This window comes from Micropterus salmoides, unplaced genomic scaffold, assembly GCF_014851395.1.
Source record: "Micropterus salmoides isolate LMB-PRFRI ecotype aquatic unplaced genomic scaffold, ASM1485139v1 Ms_hic_scaffold_7, whole genome shotgun sequence".
NCBI classification, from domain to species: Eukaryota; Metazoa; Chordata; class Actinopteri; order Centrarchiformes; family Centrarchidae; genus Micropterus; species Micropterus salmoides.
This window is the reverse complement of record NW_024044459.1, coordinates 4,753,239-4,771,463: the sequence shown is the minus strand read 5'-3', so window position 1 is coordinate 4,771,463 and position 18,225 is coordinate 4,753,239. Positions and strand designations below refer to the sequence as shown.

Here is an 18,225-nt window from a genome sequence, read left to right as displayed (position 1 = left end):
TAGTCAACAGTTGTCTTGTTCTGTTGACAGATATTTGATGAAAGCTCATGTAGCCTATACTATGTTTCCTGTGGATGCTTTACAATAAACTGTGCTTGACCAGTTTAATGCAAAAGCACCAGCAGAAGGATGTTGTGTTTAAATTAGCAGTGAAAAGTAAACGTGAGGCTGCTATCGATGAGATCAAATTTAGATGAATTATATGTTGCATCGCTTTCTGTGACCCTTCCTGTTAAGTTAGGCAACCTAAATCCAGTGCGGGAATGGTGGACTCTGCCGCTCCCAATAAAAACTCCTATATGATCATTTCTGATCGGAATACATTGAATAGCAGAAAAACAGGCCGACCATAAATAGTATCAAAAATGGGGTTTGATGTCATAAAAATTTAGAAAAGTAAAATGTACTTGTAGGCCTACATTTACTTACTAGCCCCCTAGCGTCCAGATGAATGTCATTGTTTTGCAGCATTGTTTTGCCTGATAACTGATAATAAATTGCAAGATTAGGCCTTCTCATGGACTCAAGTGTCCACTCCTCCTGGTATCCATACACCCGTAATGAACCTACCTATTTATCTTCCCCTGCTATAGCCTCCCAGCTGTCCTGGCCTTGCAGGAGACACACGGGCTGGCCTTCCTTTTATGGTCTCAGTTTCCTTCCTGGAAGCTTCAGTTGCATGAGGAGCGCGGAGCAGAGCGCAGAGCAGCACACTCCGTTCATCCTCCAGCAGCGCTGCTGCTCTCAGCCTGCATCTTTCTGGAACATTCAGCAGTTTTATCCACTGAAATGATAATGATAAATATGAAATAATAATAGTCAGTCGTTGGGTACGGGTGCTTTTCATTTCCCCGTGTTGTGATTTTCTCTCCTGTTTGTTTCCCTCGCCGATCAGTCTGTGGAATGGTCTGCGTTTGCTCTCCTGGGTCGTTTCCACTTCAGCATGGGAACTGCGGTGTCCAAAAGGAAGAATCTGAGGAGTGATGCGATATCTTCCGTGGCCGCAAAAGTTCGGTGAGTGTGTCCGGTGGGGTCTGGTCGCGGCGGGGCGCAGAGGAGATGAGTCTCCATACTTTAGATGATTTTAGATGAATTACACTCCGCTGTGAAAGGACAAAATTCAAACTGGCGTCCACATAAAAAATACATTCAGATTAAGGTAGGCTAATATTGCCAAATGGAGTAAAACTGCTCCCCCGGTTCTTTTACACTCCATTAGTTTCAGTAGTCCAGGTTCAGTAGCTCCTCCGTAAGTTTCACTTAACGTCTTCTATGCTTTTATTCTAAAAATCTTTGTGATTAATATGCACTTAAATGAGGGATAATATCTGTTATACATAAGTGTTCCTCATGTAATTTGGCAGTGTCCCTAATATCTTGCATTTCTAATGGTGAAAGCAGACATCCAGGACAAGCTACCTTTATACATTTCCTTAACAAGTTCTAAAAGAAATAACTTACAAAACTTGTTTCGGGTTGTTGTACCCAGTGCACTAGATTTTAGAGTCATTATTGATCTGGCTGTGGTCTGGCATGATGTTAAAGTTTGATTTAATCAAAATTAGTACTCATATAGTTCTCTGCATTATGACTTCAACATAATGGTTATATCACAGTAACATACAGGAAAAGCTTTTCTTTGGAGCTGAAAGCATTAGCATTTTCTCTGTTTGCCATCATTGTGTTGGTCAGATAAAACAAGACCGTTGAAGACTTTACCTTAGAATCTGGGAAACTGTCATGGATATTTTTAACTTGTTTTGCAACCAAATGAGTAATTGATTTAATTAATGAAGAAAACGATCTGCAGATTAATCTATAGTGAAAATGATCATCCCTAGCTTTTTGCCTGGCTTGTCAAGTTTATTTCTTTTTGCAACGCACATTGCACTTTGTAACATTGTTAAGATATTTGCTATATAAATAATGTTTTATTTATTTATATGTTAATTAATTAGCATATTATTGTGTCAAAATATCATTCCAAGTTAATTTAGCTTAGCTTTTGTATATGTCACTAGAATGAGTATACATGTGAAGTGAATGTCTGAAGTGAATCAATCATGACATTAGGAAAGGCTTGGATCTGACCTGTTAGACCTTTCGTTGCATGCTGTATGCAGCCAGAGTGTGTTTTTACTTTCATTTATTGTCATGGTCATCCACAAACGTTCAGCTGGACTCACTGGAGCTGTGGCTAATTCTAATGACATTTAACTCTGAGTGTATGAGTCATGTCATGAAAGGTCTTTGTGTCATGGGTGTTAGATCAGTGTGTTCTGAGACCTAAGCCTGCAGGATGACTAATGTTTTTTGGTAGGAGATGTGGTATCTGTCGCCCACCTGCTGACCTCAGAAGCCAAAACGCAGACAAAACAAGTACTTCAACTCTCAGTCCTGTGTGCATACATAAACTATCTACCTTAAATGCATGATCTTCTGCACAGCCGTTCTGCAGGAAAATAACTCAACATATGACCTTTCCATCTACTTGCATAGTCACCACCACACTCCATTATGCACACATTGTCCAACTCCATCTGTCTCTGTCTTCCTTTTGTTGTTTATCTGTTTATCGCCTCCCTCTCCACTTTGCTTGCTTTTCCACGCCTCATGCTTTCCTCTCCATAAATCGCGCCGATCACAGCTGGCATCCCAGACACGCATGTGTACTGCAGCCAAGGCGACGGCTCGTACGTACTCCCCACTCTACCAGCGATCGTTGAACAGCTGACAGGGAGTTTAATGGATCTGGGCAAACAATAGCACTTCCACCGAATCCCAGACGCTCCGTCTGAGGCGAGCCGGGATTAGTGGTGCCTCAATCCTGCTGGATGATCTGAGTTTATCTGCTGTGCAGTGAATGAGCAAGGGCAAAGCTGTTACACCTCTCTCTAACAAATCCAATCCCACATCTTTGTCTTTGAGTAAGTGTGAATAACAATGCAGTGGAGGGATTACACTGGAAGTAAGCTTGTTTAATAGAATCCTCTTCTCCCAGCACCCTCGTTTGGATCCTGTATCTCTGTCTGATCTGTCTGTTAAAGTGTCACTGCATAGATCAGTACCTAGACTTGTTAATGTAGGTTTGGGTTGATGTTATTTGTGATGTGATGATATTTGTTTGACAATCTGACAAGCACTTTGGTTAGAGTGTACTGATGTTTTACAACTTCTAAAGAGGAAGGTTTAGTTTTGCATCCAAATTGAATTAGTCTGTAGAATTTCTTTTTGTGAAACTGGATTTTCAAAATATCTATATATAGGCTACACTACACTGACATCTGGACTCATTTTTGTAAGATAGTTTTCATGTCCATGACTTGATAAAGGGGTCATCAAGTTTTACAATTAGGAAAATGAATCCCAGTGCTACTTTTGGCAGAGACGACATAGAAAATACATATTCATATGACTTGACAGACAACACCCTTATAATTATGAGCTTTCTGGGCCTACAAAGCGCTGGTGAGAGCTGGGGTAACCAGTGAAGAACTGGTGTGCTGTCTTGGCAATGTAATGCTGTGGTGCTTCACTTAATAATGTTGTTAAATGGATCACAGTACCAAAACTAGTAGCCTGTTTACAGAAACTAATGTGTGAGACCTGCTTTCTTGGTGGAGTGGGGAGAGAGACCACATATTTGCATTAGAGATGCAGCAGTAAAGTCCCATCTCTTCCCTGCACAAAAGGCACCCAGACATGACAGCTAGCATCATTCCATTAAGAACAGGAAAACTCTATGTCCTGACAGGCTGAATTTGTGCAGCCAGCACAAACACAATAACTTACCACAATGCAAAATGATGAGATGCAAAATAAGTAAATACTTGACAGACTACTTTGAATTTCAGCTTGTAGGACACACAAAATCATAATTTCCTTGAAGCTTTTAATATAAATTGAGAACTAAATTCAACCTTTGCAATCTTTTTTGCTCAGATGAAAACCTCATCTGGTCACAAGCGCAATTTAAACTGTCTCCATAACAGCGGGGAGCTTTCTGAGGAAGTTGGCCTTGTTTGATTGTTTGCCTCTCTCATCCCTTTGCTATTCTTTGACAGATTGAATCACACACAAGCCAGACTGGCAAACATGAGCATGCTGTGAAGAGTTTACTGAAAACACCTTGCAGGATTTCAGGGTATTCATTAAGATGTTCAGGTTTGGAAATTTCTGATAAATACCTCAGGCTTTTGAAAATGTTCAATGGTTGTGTTAGCATTTGGAAATTGGCTCATATGGTCAGGTGAATCACGCAAACATCACTGTTGTGTGTCCTACATTATTGCTCTCTGGCTGAATGTTGTCATTAACTTAAAATTAAACATGGGATTTATTTTTCAGTACAGTCAGGCTATTTTTCATTATTTATGATATTTGTTTTGGCTGCCTGGGGTTGATCAGGGGAATGGGGGGGAAGTGTCTCAGTTCTTAGAAATGAGAAGAAAGATGATGGAAACATAAATCTGCATTGAAAAATGGGCTGATTTGAAATAGATTGTCTACAATAGATTATCGTTTAAGTTGATTGTTATTCTAAAGTATGAATAGTCTCAACACTTGTTCCTTTACAGCAACATTTTGTAAAGAAAGAAGCAAAGGGTTAAAAAGCTTGTGGTGTGTCTTTGTCTTTTTACTGTACACTTTGTGTTTAATGTCTTAGTTCTTAGGGGAAGTTAGTTGAGGTTTTTTTTTTTTGCACTGCTCCGTTGATGATGACCCAAACTGCCTCCCCTGTCCTGTTTATGGCAAATCTTTGTTGAACGACACACCAAAACTAGGCCGTCTGCTTTGATCAGTCACTGGATGGGAAAGATTACAAGCACTTAAGAGCTAACGTCACCTATTAATATTTCAAGAATGTTCGAGTCACTTCTGAAAGGAATTGCACAGCACAAGAGTTTTCAGACAACAATAGCTTCCACTTTGGTGAAAATGTGATTTCATGGCCTCCTTCCCACAAGATTGTGTGACCAGCAGAGACCCTGTCCTCATCACTGCACAGATTAACTCCAGCCACGGTCCAGTGTGACTATTAGCTATAATACATCTGGGTCCCCTCTCTCAAAACATAAACTTGTCAGAAACACTGGTGGAAAACCATATATTAGGCATTGAAGCATTTTTAATCCGACATTTCTGATGGATGATAATTAGTACCTTTTTTGTTATGAAGTGTTGGCTTTATTACAGCGCATCTTTATTCAAGAGTTCATTGTGTAAGATTAAGGGGATTCCATTCATAGAAAATGGCATTCACAAGTATGTTTTCATTAGTGTATCACCTGAAAATAAGAAATGTTGCATTATCGTTACCTTAGAATGAGCCCTTTATATAGGGAGCAGTTCCTCTTCTACAGAGTCTGCCATGTTGAACCACCTTGTTCTGCAGAAGCCCAGAGCAGACAAACCAAATACTGGTTCTAGAGAGGACCATCTGCTGTTTTTTTTTGCACTGAAGTTTCGCAGCCACCGTAAGTTCTCCTACACACTTGAAACTAGAGGCCAGCGGTATTCAGTTGGTTGGTCTGGATGATATTGTGTTCATTTCATGTACGTATCATTGTAATTTACATTGCTATATCATTAAAGTTTACCATTGTTTATCTCAGCATCACTGAAAACTGTTAACGTTACTTAATTTCTTGCAGGTTAAAATTAACACTTTGACATAATACCTCCGCTAGTAATTATGGATTGCGTTAGCTGGTGAAATAATGTGGCAAGAGATAGTATTTTGCAACTGATAACGTTAGCTGGTCGGTGTTAGCCAGCAAGCTAACGTTGTCTACCTTGAGCCAACTAAAACACAAAATGTGTTGCATGCTTTGCATGTTGGCTAAATATTTAGTAAACAAACTTAGTAATAGTGTTCAAATTCAAACCTGATTTCTTTTTAGTTTAGAGAGGTTTGGAGTATGATTTAAATTTAGTTTCATATTTATTATCTACCCAAGATCTCTTTGTGTTGGTTCATTTTGTAAAAAGATTTTTTTTAAAAAGAAGAGTATAATGAAATCTTAAGTAAATAGGGAAAAAAAATTGAAATACCAAAGTATGGTTTACATTTTGTATGACCTTGTCATTTGCCTTCATCATTTCAACTGTCTGGGATGGTTTGGTTTGGAAGTCTCTCCATGACTCAAACACCTTTCCAATGTTGACCCATGTTTTCGCCCGACGTTGATCTGATTATCGTTTGGACGGACGAGGCTACAGCCTACGTAATCCAATGGATTTTGCAGAAACCCTATTTCTGCACATAGGAAGCAGCATACAGGTCATACGTAACCCTGAAAGTCAGCAAATGGTTAATTATGTTACAACCCGCTCACAAAGAGGCAATTTAAAGAAGTGATTAATTTCATTAAAAAACTACTACTACTACTTTCAGCCAAGGTGGGTATAATGACTGACGGTAATTGAAGACTACGTCATAGTTATATGCCACTATGGCAAGTGACATTTTAAATCAGCAGTCCTGCTAACCGAGGCCATATCAGTGAAACACACAGCAGACAACCTGGCTGAAAAACAGGCTGTAGTGGCTAGCTGGTCGAATGACTGCCTGCGTTCCATTTAAATAGTTTGTGCTTCATGAATTAATGTTTTGAAGCACTAATGTGCTGCTTATTAAAATCCTCCCACAATGGTCTGGAATAAAACCTGCTCATTTAGGACATTAGTGTCATAGAGTGGTCAACTAAAATGCTTATTGAGCAGATGAGACAGGTTTCTTCAATTTCCTTCAACTCCAAGAATTAGATACCTATAGTGCATGTGTGTGTGTGCATGTGCTTGTTCTGTTCAGGGGTTTTGGGAGGTTTTGAAACTCTACTTGGTGACGAGGTTTGGGAGAATGGGATGGAAAGTGAGTTTTGAAACCCACAGAACTCATAACCTGCCCACCCTCCAGAGAAATATATTATGGTCATTTCGGGCAATAAACACCTAGTGTCCCTTTAATAAAAGCCAGTATCAGCCCAATATGTCAGCAGACCAAAAGAAGGGTCTCACCCCATCTGAACCTGAGGCTGCTCCTGCATGTTCTGCCTCTTGTCTTTCTGAGATGGTACTTAACGTGTTTTTTGTCCCTCCAGCGCCTGATGAATCCACTCACAGCCTCTTGGGAGATATGGGTAATTACCTGACTCATGGCCTTTGATGTCAGTGGAGGGTAACGGAGCAAATATCTCTTAATTAAGCCATCAGCCTTTTACTAGCCAGTGTGTGTTGTGCAGAGAGATAGGCGGTGGATGGTGACTTAGATTGAAAACAATAGACACAGGCCAGACTGTTACTGTTTAAATCTTAAGTAGATGCACAAAATTGGTGCTGTGGCTTGTCCTTTCCACATGGACCCTGAGAGGCAATATTTCGTTGTGTTTTGACCCTCAGTGCCACTGTACCTTTCCTTTGCTTTTCTTTTTAGACATTTATGTCCACTACAAAAGTCATAGCCTAAATCACAAGAATAACTGAATTAGAAAACACCAAATGTCATGAAGAAAATGTAGGTGTGCTTGCAGCAAACAATTTGCAGCTGAAACATTTTAAAAAGTTGAAAGTGGGAGTCAAAAAATATATAGTGGCAGAGGTTGAAATGGCATTTTCTGAAGTTAGCACTCATTCAAATGTAAGAGCTGATGGAAGTTGAAGTGTCAATTGAAGTGCTGAGAGAATTGTGTGATAAATTGAGCTGGAAGAAGTCAGGTGAAGTGTAACCACTATTAGCAGATGAAAGCAGTGGAACTGTCAGTTGAAGAGTAGGCGATTAGGCAGTAAAATGAAATGGAAATTGACAAGCTGCTGAATTGTCCATTCAAAAGTTAAGAGATAAAATGAGTTGAATGGCCAGCTGAAAAACAAGAGATAAAATCACTTCAAATGTCAGTCGAAGATTAAGAAATGAAAGCAGTTGACTTGCCAGTTGAAGAGATTAAGGCAGATGAAATGTAAATTGGCACGTGACCACTCGAAGCATTTGATTTGTCAGAGTAAGAAATGAATGCAGTAATAGATGCAGTTTAAATTGCACTTGAAGAGATAGTGCCAGAGATAGTGCACCGCAAATGGTTTAAGTGTCTATAGCTTCTAGATAACTGAGATGTAACATGATTCAGCGCCGTATTTTCATTTAGCAGGCACATACAGTATCCCCTTAATTTTGGTTTTGGTTCTGTAAAGAATTATACATTCTTCATATATTACACTTTATCTCACTCCCACTCTGCCTGTTCTAAAATCCTTTATTTAACCTTCTGTCCACCTTTTCCTTTTTGTTCTCCTGTCATACACCCATACTCTGCTTTACTGATTTCTCCTTTACTCTTTATATTACTTTTGTTCATCAACAGTCCAGAGGGCAGCGTCAGTTTACTTAAAAACAGATAACTATCTAGGCTCTAATGATTCCCTGTCAATGATAGAAGCTGGTAGGTGAGCACTAAGATGGCCGGCAGTCCCCTCATTGATCTGACTAATTATGGTCTGTATGACTGATCACCTCCCAGCAAGCGGAGGGACCATGGGGGGCGCAGCGGGGTCATAACTTTAACAAACCTCCTCTGTCAGCTAGAGCTGGTTGTGGAGGCTGCACTCATCTTGCAGCCTGTCACAGTGACACATACAGTCACATACTTTCAGATGAAAGAAAATAGTTGCTGTATCAGCTACTACAATATATTGCTTAGATGATACATTTGGGCGGATATTGTCTTTTTATTGAATATCAGCCCATCAGTGTCATCTTCTTCTGGTGTGATTGATGTTTCTGCCTAAATGGAGCTCTAGAAAAAGCAGTCTAGAAAACCTATATTCAATTTTTCTTTGCACATTTTGATTACCTATTTGCCTTCTGAATAATGTTTTGTAAAGTCTTCATTCAAAGGCAGCTGTGTGCCCAGAGGCTTTTGTGGAATGAACACAGAGCAGTCGCAGTGTGGGTGAAAGACCGTGATCCTTGTTCTTTGAAATGCATGTGCATGAACATCACACATACAGCAGCTAGGTTAAGTCAGTTTTAAGTAATTCATGATAATAAAATGCTAAAACAGAATGAATAAACAGCATTAACAACATGAATTGCAAATGAACGTGCATTGTGTTCACTTTACATCCTCGACAGCAGCATTACGCACAACTAAACACCACAATACACACCTCAAGCATCAAGCGTATAGCATTGTGCCTATTACATTATGTCCACCCAGTCACCAGTCAGAACATTGATCTGCTCACCCCACAGAATTACGTACATTGTTTCAGGCAATTTGAAGTAAAGCTGCACTAATAATTTTTCATATATTACATATATTTTTCATATATTACAAGGGGTGAGATGACTACATAGAATATGAAAGGGGTAGTTTACAGTGACACACTCACCGAAAATTGCTTTTCCGTCAGCTTAGCAGAGCATTTTAACTTCTTTTAGCTCATGGTTTTAGCCAGCAATTTTATTTATTAAACTCTGGAGCAATGAGTGGCTAAAAGGGCAGATATTTTTTCAGGAGTTTGTGGAGAACAAAACGAAGCTCAAAGAAGAGTGAATATTGGACTGCTGTGTGCATGAATTAGCCGCTGTTTGCTACCTCAGCATTTTTATGTCAATGTTATATTTAAAGCTTGTTTTGCCATCCCCATGTGGCAAAAAAACAATTAATACTTCTTATAAAAAGGTTGATGAAAGTTTTCAATTTACCTTCGGGGTCATCAGGAATTTTGTTTAAAACATTCAACAGCCAAATTCACAATTTTAAATAGATGAAAAGCCAAGCACAGTAATCATGGTCAATGATGAATAAGTGTGATCAGCACACTTGCCAACCTCCAGAATTCATAGCATATAAACTGGGAGACCAAACCAGGTATCTGGGAATCCACCTATGATTCCTGAATTCTGGTGAAATTTTCTGCAAAAATTTATGATGGAAATGTATTTATATAAAGGGAAAACATAATTTAGGCCGCAGCAGTCAAATCAGAAAATACAAATATAACATAATATAATGCTGCAAGGCTCTAAGGTGCTCTGTATTTCTTTCAGATATGTTTCTCCTGTAGATAAACTTTTCTCATGTAATATCATCCCTGCTCAGTCAGCACATTTGCAGGCACGATTTAGTCTTCCCTCCTCTTTTGTATCTTTTGTTTGGGGTAGTAACCTCTTTAAATATTATATATTGTAGGCTCAATAGTAAATTATTTCATTTTAATTTGGGCTTTAATTTCTCCTGTGTTCAGCAAGTTTTCTGCTTGTTCAAAACTTTACGCACATACAAAATCTAGCCCACATATCAGTGTTCTCTGACATGTCAAGAATAAAGTCATAGTATTAAGAGAAAAACATCATCATTTAATTTGAATTCATAATTCACTTGCCCTGTACTCTGCTGTGCATTAGCCTGTGGTATGGCTCTGCTGATATGGTAGTATCCCCTTCAGACAGTTTGACAGGCACAGAAACCCGTTGGGGACTGTTCTGGATGAGACAAGGAGGTGTAAAACCGAAACAGCTGGAAACACTTTTGATCAAGCAGAAATCTCACCACAAATTCACCCATATTAACTTCAGTACCTCTGATAAAGTGCAGCTCACAGTTTTGGACAGAGCAAGGTTGCGCCTCAGTTTTTAGATGTTTATATTTTAAAACTCTAGCAGCTACATTACTACTGCGACTCACAGTGCAAGAGCAGGTCCACTTTATTACTATCACGGCGTACGCCGGTGTCACATCAGCCTGGCAGAGTTGACTTGTGCAGAGCCGACTTCATCAATTATACATTTGTTTTTCATTACCTGAGAAAATTAATGTGTAGCATGAGAAGGTGTGAAGAGTGTCAGTTGAGTGGGTCTCACGCTCACTGTGTGAGAGTTGACAGCTCTGCAGTCAACTGTCATGTTGGCATGTTATAGTATGGTAGCACTACAATAAATGCTGGAATACTAAATCCTAAACAAATGAGGTGGACCCCCCATACAAGGAATGAATTGCATGAAAATCAGGGCACTGAGTTGTATCATTTTAACATCCACGTATCCAACTTCCTCTTTAGCGGACATGGAAACCCACATATTCTGCCCGGCGTAATTGATGTGCGCAGATGGTTTTGAGGTAGACTCATCTCGTCCTTTGCTCAGCCCATGCCTCACAAATAACTGGCTGCACACTCCTGTGGCGATATTCGTTGCTGGATGACCTAAACCCAGGGAAAAACACAAGAATAATTAGATGGTCTCAAGGCTGTTCAACAGGGACGAAACAAGTCTAATTTCAAATGAAATGTTTTCTTGCCTAATAATATCAATATAAAAGCTATGAGAGGCAATAAGGAAAAGTTTGGATCAGATGGATTGCTATTAAGCAGCTCCTGCCATCTAGCAAATTAGACAGCATTCCTGCTGCCTTAACAGCATCAAACATGAATTCAATGATCACTTAACTTTTCTGAGGAGCTTTTTTGATGTCGAGCTCTGGTGTTTTTCTGCTATGACTTCACATGTGAGCCAGACAGAGAGGAGAGATCAAGTGTCCAACTAGATGTTTAGTGTATAGAAAAAAGGAAGAGAAAATGGGAAAGACAGATGATGGAGAGAAAAAAAGGGAGAGGCAAGGGTCAGGAAAAGTGGTATGAGCAAATGAAGGCCTCAGTGGGCTTTACAATCTGTACAGCATGTCCTTAGGCCCTCGATTCGAATGAGAGTTGAGGGCCAAAAAACTTGGAATAAATGGAAGAAACCCTAATGAACAGGAAAAGAGGACGGATCCCTCTCCCAGGATGGACAGACATGCAATAAATGTTGTGTGTGCAGACTAGATTTACAACAGAAAATCATACAATTATGATGACCAAATGTGGATGTAAAATGTAAGTGAAGAGGATACGGAAGTCCCATAAGATTAAATTTTTTATCTTGTGCGCACAAGTTATTATCTTGTTCCCACAAGTTATTATCTTGTTCCCATAAGATAATCATCTTGTGGGAACAAATTATTATCCTGTGCGCACAAGATAATAACTTGTTCCCACAACTTAATTATCTTGTGTGCACATGATAAAAAATAAATAAACTCATGGGACTTCAGGGGCTCCGTAAGAGGATGATCCAGGAGGACAGTTGAGCAGGTGTCGCCCACTAAGTTGGATCTGAACCACACCACCTCCTCTCCACCTGGAACGAGGATAGGTCACACAGAAGAGGATAATACCATTCACACAGAGAGGAGAAACTCAGCTAAGCCACGATAAGCTTCCTCCATTTTGGACAATCCAGCTCTTCATCCCCTCAAAGGTCAGCACTGTCAAGACAGCTTGCACAAATCTGCGGGTCAAAGTTGCCAAGTTGAACTTTAAAAATATGCAGATTTACTTTTTTGATTTACTGAGGAGATCCATTAATTGTGGCAATTGCATTGGGATAAATTTCATTCGCTGGTAATTTGTCTTACAGTACAAACTACTTGGCATGTACAGTATGCACAAAAGCTTTTATATACAGGAAACACACTCCAACACACATGGACAAAAGCAAAACCATTGAGTCAAACTAAGAAGAGAGCAGAGGGCACCTTTATTCTTGTATCCGTTCTACTGAGGCTTTCTATTTGCTTCTCCAACTCGGTGGCTTTCACCAGTGCCATTTGACGTGAATGTGTCCCCGGGCATTTATACACTGCACCATGCCTATGTGCCTCATACAGTCATCCCACTCCTTTACACATAGAGAGAAGGAAGGAGCAGCCTGGCATATGACCAGCTCATTAGAGCACAATATTATCTAGTTTCTGGATCATATATCTTCTCACTGTCGCCCCTCCACTCCTTATTTAATACTCTTTCCTTACTTATTATGCCTCTCTTCTTCATCCCACTTCCCACTCCCTCCATACTTTCTATTTTGGTCTTATAAACACATCTCCCTCTTGTCACTGTGTTTCTTCTTCTCCCTCCCTCCACTCCTTCCTCATGTCACATGGCTGAAAACATGCAGGAGGATAAAACTCCAAAAGCAGAGCAAAGCTTCGGGCGCAGACTGAAGCCACAGCAAGATGAGGCACAGCCGGACTGTGCTCAGCAGAGGCCAGCTGTGATGTATAATTAATGTGTTAAAACTCTCCGGGTGTTATACGCTTTGTGTTTCAGAGACGTCTGGGTTAAAAAAATGATAATGCATTTAACTGAGTTGACTTCAGTGCTAAAGCGGCAACCACCAAGGGCTGAGGAGTATGTCGAATCTTTGCTGTGGCTGTGGAGAAACTCCTAAAGAGCCAGAGGGAGAATGAATAAGTGTACAGTATGTATATGTGTGGGTCTGTGTGTGACTTTGCTCCTGTCCATGTAGAGAACTGAATCTCCTCACATAGATAGATAATTCTCCACACTGCAGATAAACTGTGTTGGTTTTCTCAAATTCTATAAGAAGTACGGTTGAAATTTATAATATAAATAGTATAAAAGTTTAAAGTAGTTTTAAAAAAGAGTATAGTCAAAGGCACAATCTCAAAAAAACTTTTTTCAAAAGAAACATTTTGACATTTCATAGCAAGAAAAGCACACATGTAACTAATAACATTAATGATGGCTTCATTCCAATTAGCTGCTGGTATTGTGCACTGGCACAACTTACTGGGACACTAAAATAGAATGGAGCCATCATCAGCGGTTATTGCTGTGCTGTTTCTGTTACAAGTCACAATGTCTGCTGTAAAAACAGTCTACTGCAACCTTTGAAAGAGGTGGTATTACGCTCATTTTCAGGTTCAAACTCTTATTTAGTGGTTGTACCAGAACAGGTTTACATGGTTGAAAATACCATAATTTTGTCATACTGCAAAATTGCTGCAGCTCCTCTTTTCACTCTGTGTGTTGAAGGCTTTGTTTTAGCTATGGAGTGATACATCTTGTCTCTACATGATCTTTGTTGAGAGTTGCACATGATCAGCTCCTAGTTAAGGACTACTAGCCAATCAGAAGCAGAGTAGGGCAGGTCGTGAGAAGCTGGTAAACAGCTTCGATACAGCTGTATATCCCCTTACCGGCTTAGCAACATGGACTGGAGCAAGAGTTTCAGAGTGGTGAGTTATTAATCTGTAACAAAAGTATCTTTCATCCATAAAGCTGAGCTCTGTCTCTACATCACAGTAACAACTTTATGTCCACTGACTGCCTGGAGGGTAGCTAGTGTTTGGAAGGGAGAGGGGAGGTGTGCTGCTGTAGCTCACTGGTTTTCCACCGGCGATTTAGAGGGAGTGTAGGACTAGCCGCTTAGCGAGCGTTTTGCTTTTTGAAAGGGAAATGGCTGGACTACAAATGAGCTGTTTTCAAGTAGTTCAGAGCAGTGTTTTCTGTGGGAGATGGGAACTCCCTTTGGGGTGGACTTTGGGCTTTTTCACTTTGCAAACCTATTACATGCACAAAAAATGTATAAAAAATATAGGTATAAAAAAAAATATAACTCAATAAAGGAGAGGGAAAAAGGCAAAAAGCATAATACCACCTCTTTAAAGTTGATAGAGCCAACATGTTAGCAAACAGTTATCTTTCTACACATATGGACACATGGAAATCATAAATTTGGAGACATGTCTTTTGCCTTTGCAAGACAGTGCTGACCTTTGACAGAATAGAGAGCCAAAGAATCCAAAGTGGAGGAACCTATCATAGCTTATTAGCTGTGAGGCACTGTATTGAAACTCCTTCATGTGAGTATAAGCTGCTCCACAAAAGAGGAATGGTTTACACACAGTTATGAGACAAGAGTTGATACATATTTTCAATAAACTGAGCCTATTGTTCAGGGTTGGTGGTGATGGCGCATATATAAGATGCTTGCCTTTGGTGTAGGAGACCTAGGTTCAATTCCCACTATGAGACATCTACCATTGTGTCCCCGAGCAAGACACTTAACCCCTAGTTGCTCAACTACAACTACTAACAAATGTTGTCAGAGTTAATGAATAAACAAGTTGCTAAAACCTAACAAAATGAATTTAAAATTTTTTATTTGGTCTCATGTAATGGACCACCATGGAACACAGTTCATTGCTTTAAACATCAGTTTAAAGCAGCAGTGCAGTGAAATAGCTTTTCCTATAAACTCTACCTTCAGTCCGTGTGTGCTTGGGATACTGCAGCGCTTTGTCCTCTGTGACCCGCAACGTGTTTTCACATTCCTTTTTTTCTCAAGGTAGCTTATGGAATATTTTTTCCAGTCAAGCAGATACATCAGAGATGAATTCATTTTCTTCCTCGTGCCCTCCCTCCTCCTCTGCGCACATCAACCAGGCTGGGAGGGGAGTTTTTACAGGGAGCGCCACCACGGCACGTGCCGCCTCGTATTTAATTACTTAGAGTGTCTTAGTAGGCAGGCATATAGGGTGCAGCAACAAGACAGCAATTCCATTTCACTGCGCCCCCCTGAGATTTAGCTACGTGTGCATTTAGAAAGCGGATTGTGCGTGTGTATGTGTAGCCTATTTATTTTTCTGCATGCTGCTCCACATGCACACTCTGACGATGTGGGAGTCCATATGCGTATATGTGTGTCTAGATGGCAGGAGTGCCAGGTCAGAGATAGTGGGAGGAGAGTAATTGTAGGCTTTACTGTTTCTCTGTAGGTATGTGTGGCCCGCATATTTTGTGTTGTGTATTGTAAGTATGTAGGTGTTTCAGCATGATACATCTGTATCTGGCTAAAAAACAATGATAATAGTAATAAAAATAATCTTTATTTACAGAGCGCTTTTCATGTTACAAAGTGCTTCACAAGGGCAGGAAATAAATGCACAGTCATAAAACTGTCAGGTTTTTAAAAGAAAACAGATAAAACCAAGAACAACAGTTGAAACTGATAAAATCAAGAAGCATATAAAACCAAGGAGTTAAAATCAGAATCAGCTTTATTTCCAAGTAGGTTTACACATACAATACTTTTGTGACTTGGTTCTCAATAAACATAAACCTGTATGAAGTCAAATATAATCAGGAAAGGCTCTCTGCTAAAAGTATGTTTTAAGAAGTCTTTAAGCTCTGTCTCCTTTGGTTTGCAGCTGGGCCTCTGGAACAGAAAGCAGACCTCTGCCCGAGCATCGCAAAGTACGAGCTGGTGCGTACAGTACTAAACGGTCAGATATATAGCAGGGCGAGAGGCCATGAAGAGAATTAAAAGTAATTAGTAACATTTTAAAACTATTCTAAAATATACTGGGAGCCAGTGTAAAGAGGTTAACACAGGAGTGATGAGATGAGCTAGTCAAGTCAGCTAGTCAAAAGGCTGTTGCAGTAATCCAGCTGTGATGAGATGAAGGCATGTAAAATTGCACAAGTTGCGGTGTGGTGCTCAAAACTTAGATTCAAACCAGGTGCCAAGATTCCTCATAACAGGCTTCACATGATCCACTAAGGAACCAGCAGATGGCAGAATTTGATTTGCCTTGTGCTGGGACCCAATGACCAGGATCTCTGGTCATGACCAGGATTTGTCTGAGTTCAGCTGGCTAAAATGCAGTTTTGATATCACAGAGACATTAAGTGAACTCAGCATTGCAGGGTCTGTGGATCTGATGGACAAGCACATCTGTGTATCATCTACATTAACATGAAAAGAGACACCATGTCTCTCAATAATGTGTCCAAGGGGAAGCATGAAAAGAATGAAGAAAATAACATAGGTCCTAAAACTGACCCCTGAGGCACACCATACTCAAGAGAACAAAATGAAGAGACATAGTTTTCAGAGACACAGAACCTCCAATTCAACAGGTACAATGAAAACCAAGGCTGTACCAGAAATCCCCACCCAGTGCCTCAGCCTGTCTAACAGGATGCTGTGTCAAAATCTGCGCTAATGTCCAGGAGTACAAGAACTGAATACATGCCATCATTTGCAGCCATTGAAAGATTGTTGGTTACCTTAAGCATTCCAGTCTCAGTGTGGTGATACTTCCGGAAACCAGATTGAATCTTTTCAAAGGTGTTATTTTCCAGTGCATGGAGCAGTTGTTTGCACACTATTTTGTCTAAAGTTTTGGATATAAAAAGGAGCTTGGAAATTGGTGTGTGGTTTTGAGGGAGGGATCCAGAACAGTTTTTTTTAGCATTGGTTTTGCACAAGAAGTTTTAAAATTATCAGGGACACAGCCAGTAGATAAGGAACACAAATTGAATTACACATTCACTGAGAAATATTGGCGACCCAACCACTGAGAGAAGAAAGAGGTCTGCTCAAAAAGTTGCTAGATTACTAGTAAACTTTAATTTCAGTTCGACTTTTGTATGTATGATTGAATTCACTAATCATTTAATTTTGAATGATACGTTCTTACATGAGAATTGCCCTGTGTACAATAGGTCCTACAAATAGACAGTAAGCGTTAGATTTTATGAAGGTTAGTGTTGATTGGCCCTAGCAGGTAGGAGAGGTAGGTAGAAGTAGGTGTTTTTAAATGGAATGAAGCCTGAAGGCCTTGTGGCTTTTCAAAGCACAGAGCTTGAACTACTTTTGAACTGCTGTTGCCTTTTATTTTAAAGCAAAGCTCTGGTATGGTTTTAGCACTACGGAATATAGATTGCAGTGCAGAGTACAGGACATGGTATTTTGTGTCCACCAGTGCTGAAAAATGAGTGCACTCATGGTTGTGTAAAGTGCTTTATTTGAAAAACAAATCCATTAATTCTTGTGTTTCAGTCCAATACGGGTGATTTTTATGTTTCAGAAATCCAGAGATAAAGTCTGACAGCAGCAGTGCTGAGAGAATTATCTGAGGCGAATTACATGTAAGAGAGGACATTATGTTTTATATACTAGAGACAGTCTGCCACAGATATTCTGCAGAACATGCCAGTTCATCACTGTGCACTTTCATAACATGTATATGTGTCTGCGTTTCTTTCCTGGCTTTATGGCTGGCACGTGCAATGTCCCCTATGGGGCCTATCAGATGTGCAGGGGAGGCAAGCTGTAGCTTCCATGCTGTTTCCTAGTCCTTCAGTCACTATGTAAGAACATGCTGTTACTCTGGTGAGAGACGGCTGTTACAGAGTATGGATTCAGGACACTAACAATAAAATTGCCTGTTACAGACTGCTGTGGTGGTGTAATCTACTTGACTGGTAGCATGTAATGTCACCCATGAAGAGACCTTGTAGATAAAAAGCTCCGACAGACTGTTTATGTGGAGAGAATCCTGTGACTCTTTGTGAGTCACTACTCTGTGTTTG

General features: G+C 40.0%; 1 protein-coding gene across 2 annotated transcripts in view; it reads left to right on the top strand.

Moving 5' to 3' along the window:
• Positions 1-689: 689 nt before the first annotated feature.
• Positions 690-18,225, top strand: part of nsmfb (NMDA receptor synaptonuclear signaling and neuronal migration factor b) — a 55,659-nt gene continuing 38,123 nt past the window's right edge. For both annotated transcript variants that reach the window (XM_038703967.1, XM_038703966.1), the window contains exon 1: positions 690-1,014. In XM_038703967.1, coding sequence (XP_038559895.1) covers positions 944-1,014 — 71 coding nt within the window. In that variant the 5' untranslated portion in view covers positions 690-943. The remainder of the gene's footprint in view (positions 1,015-18,225) is intronic.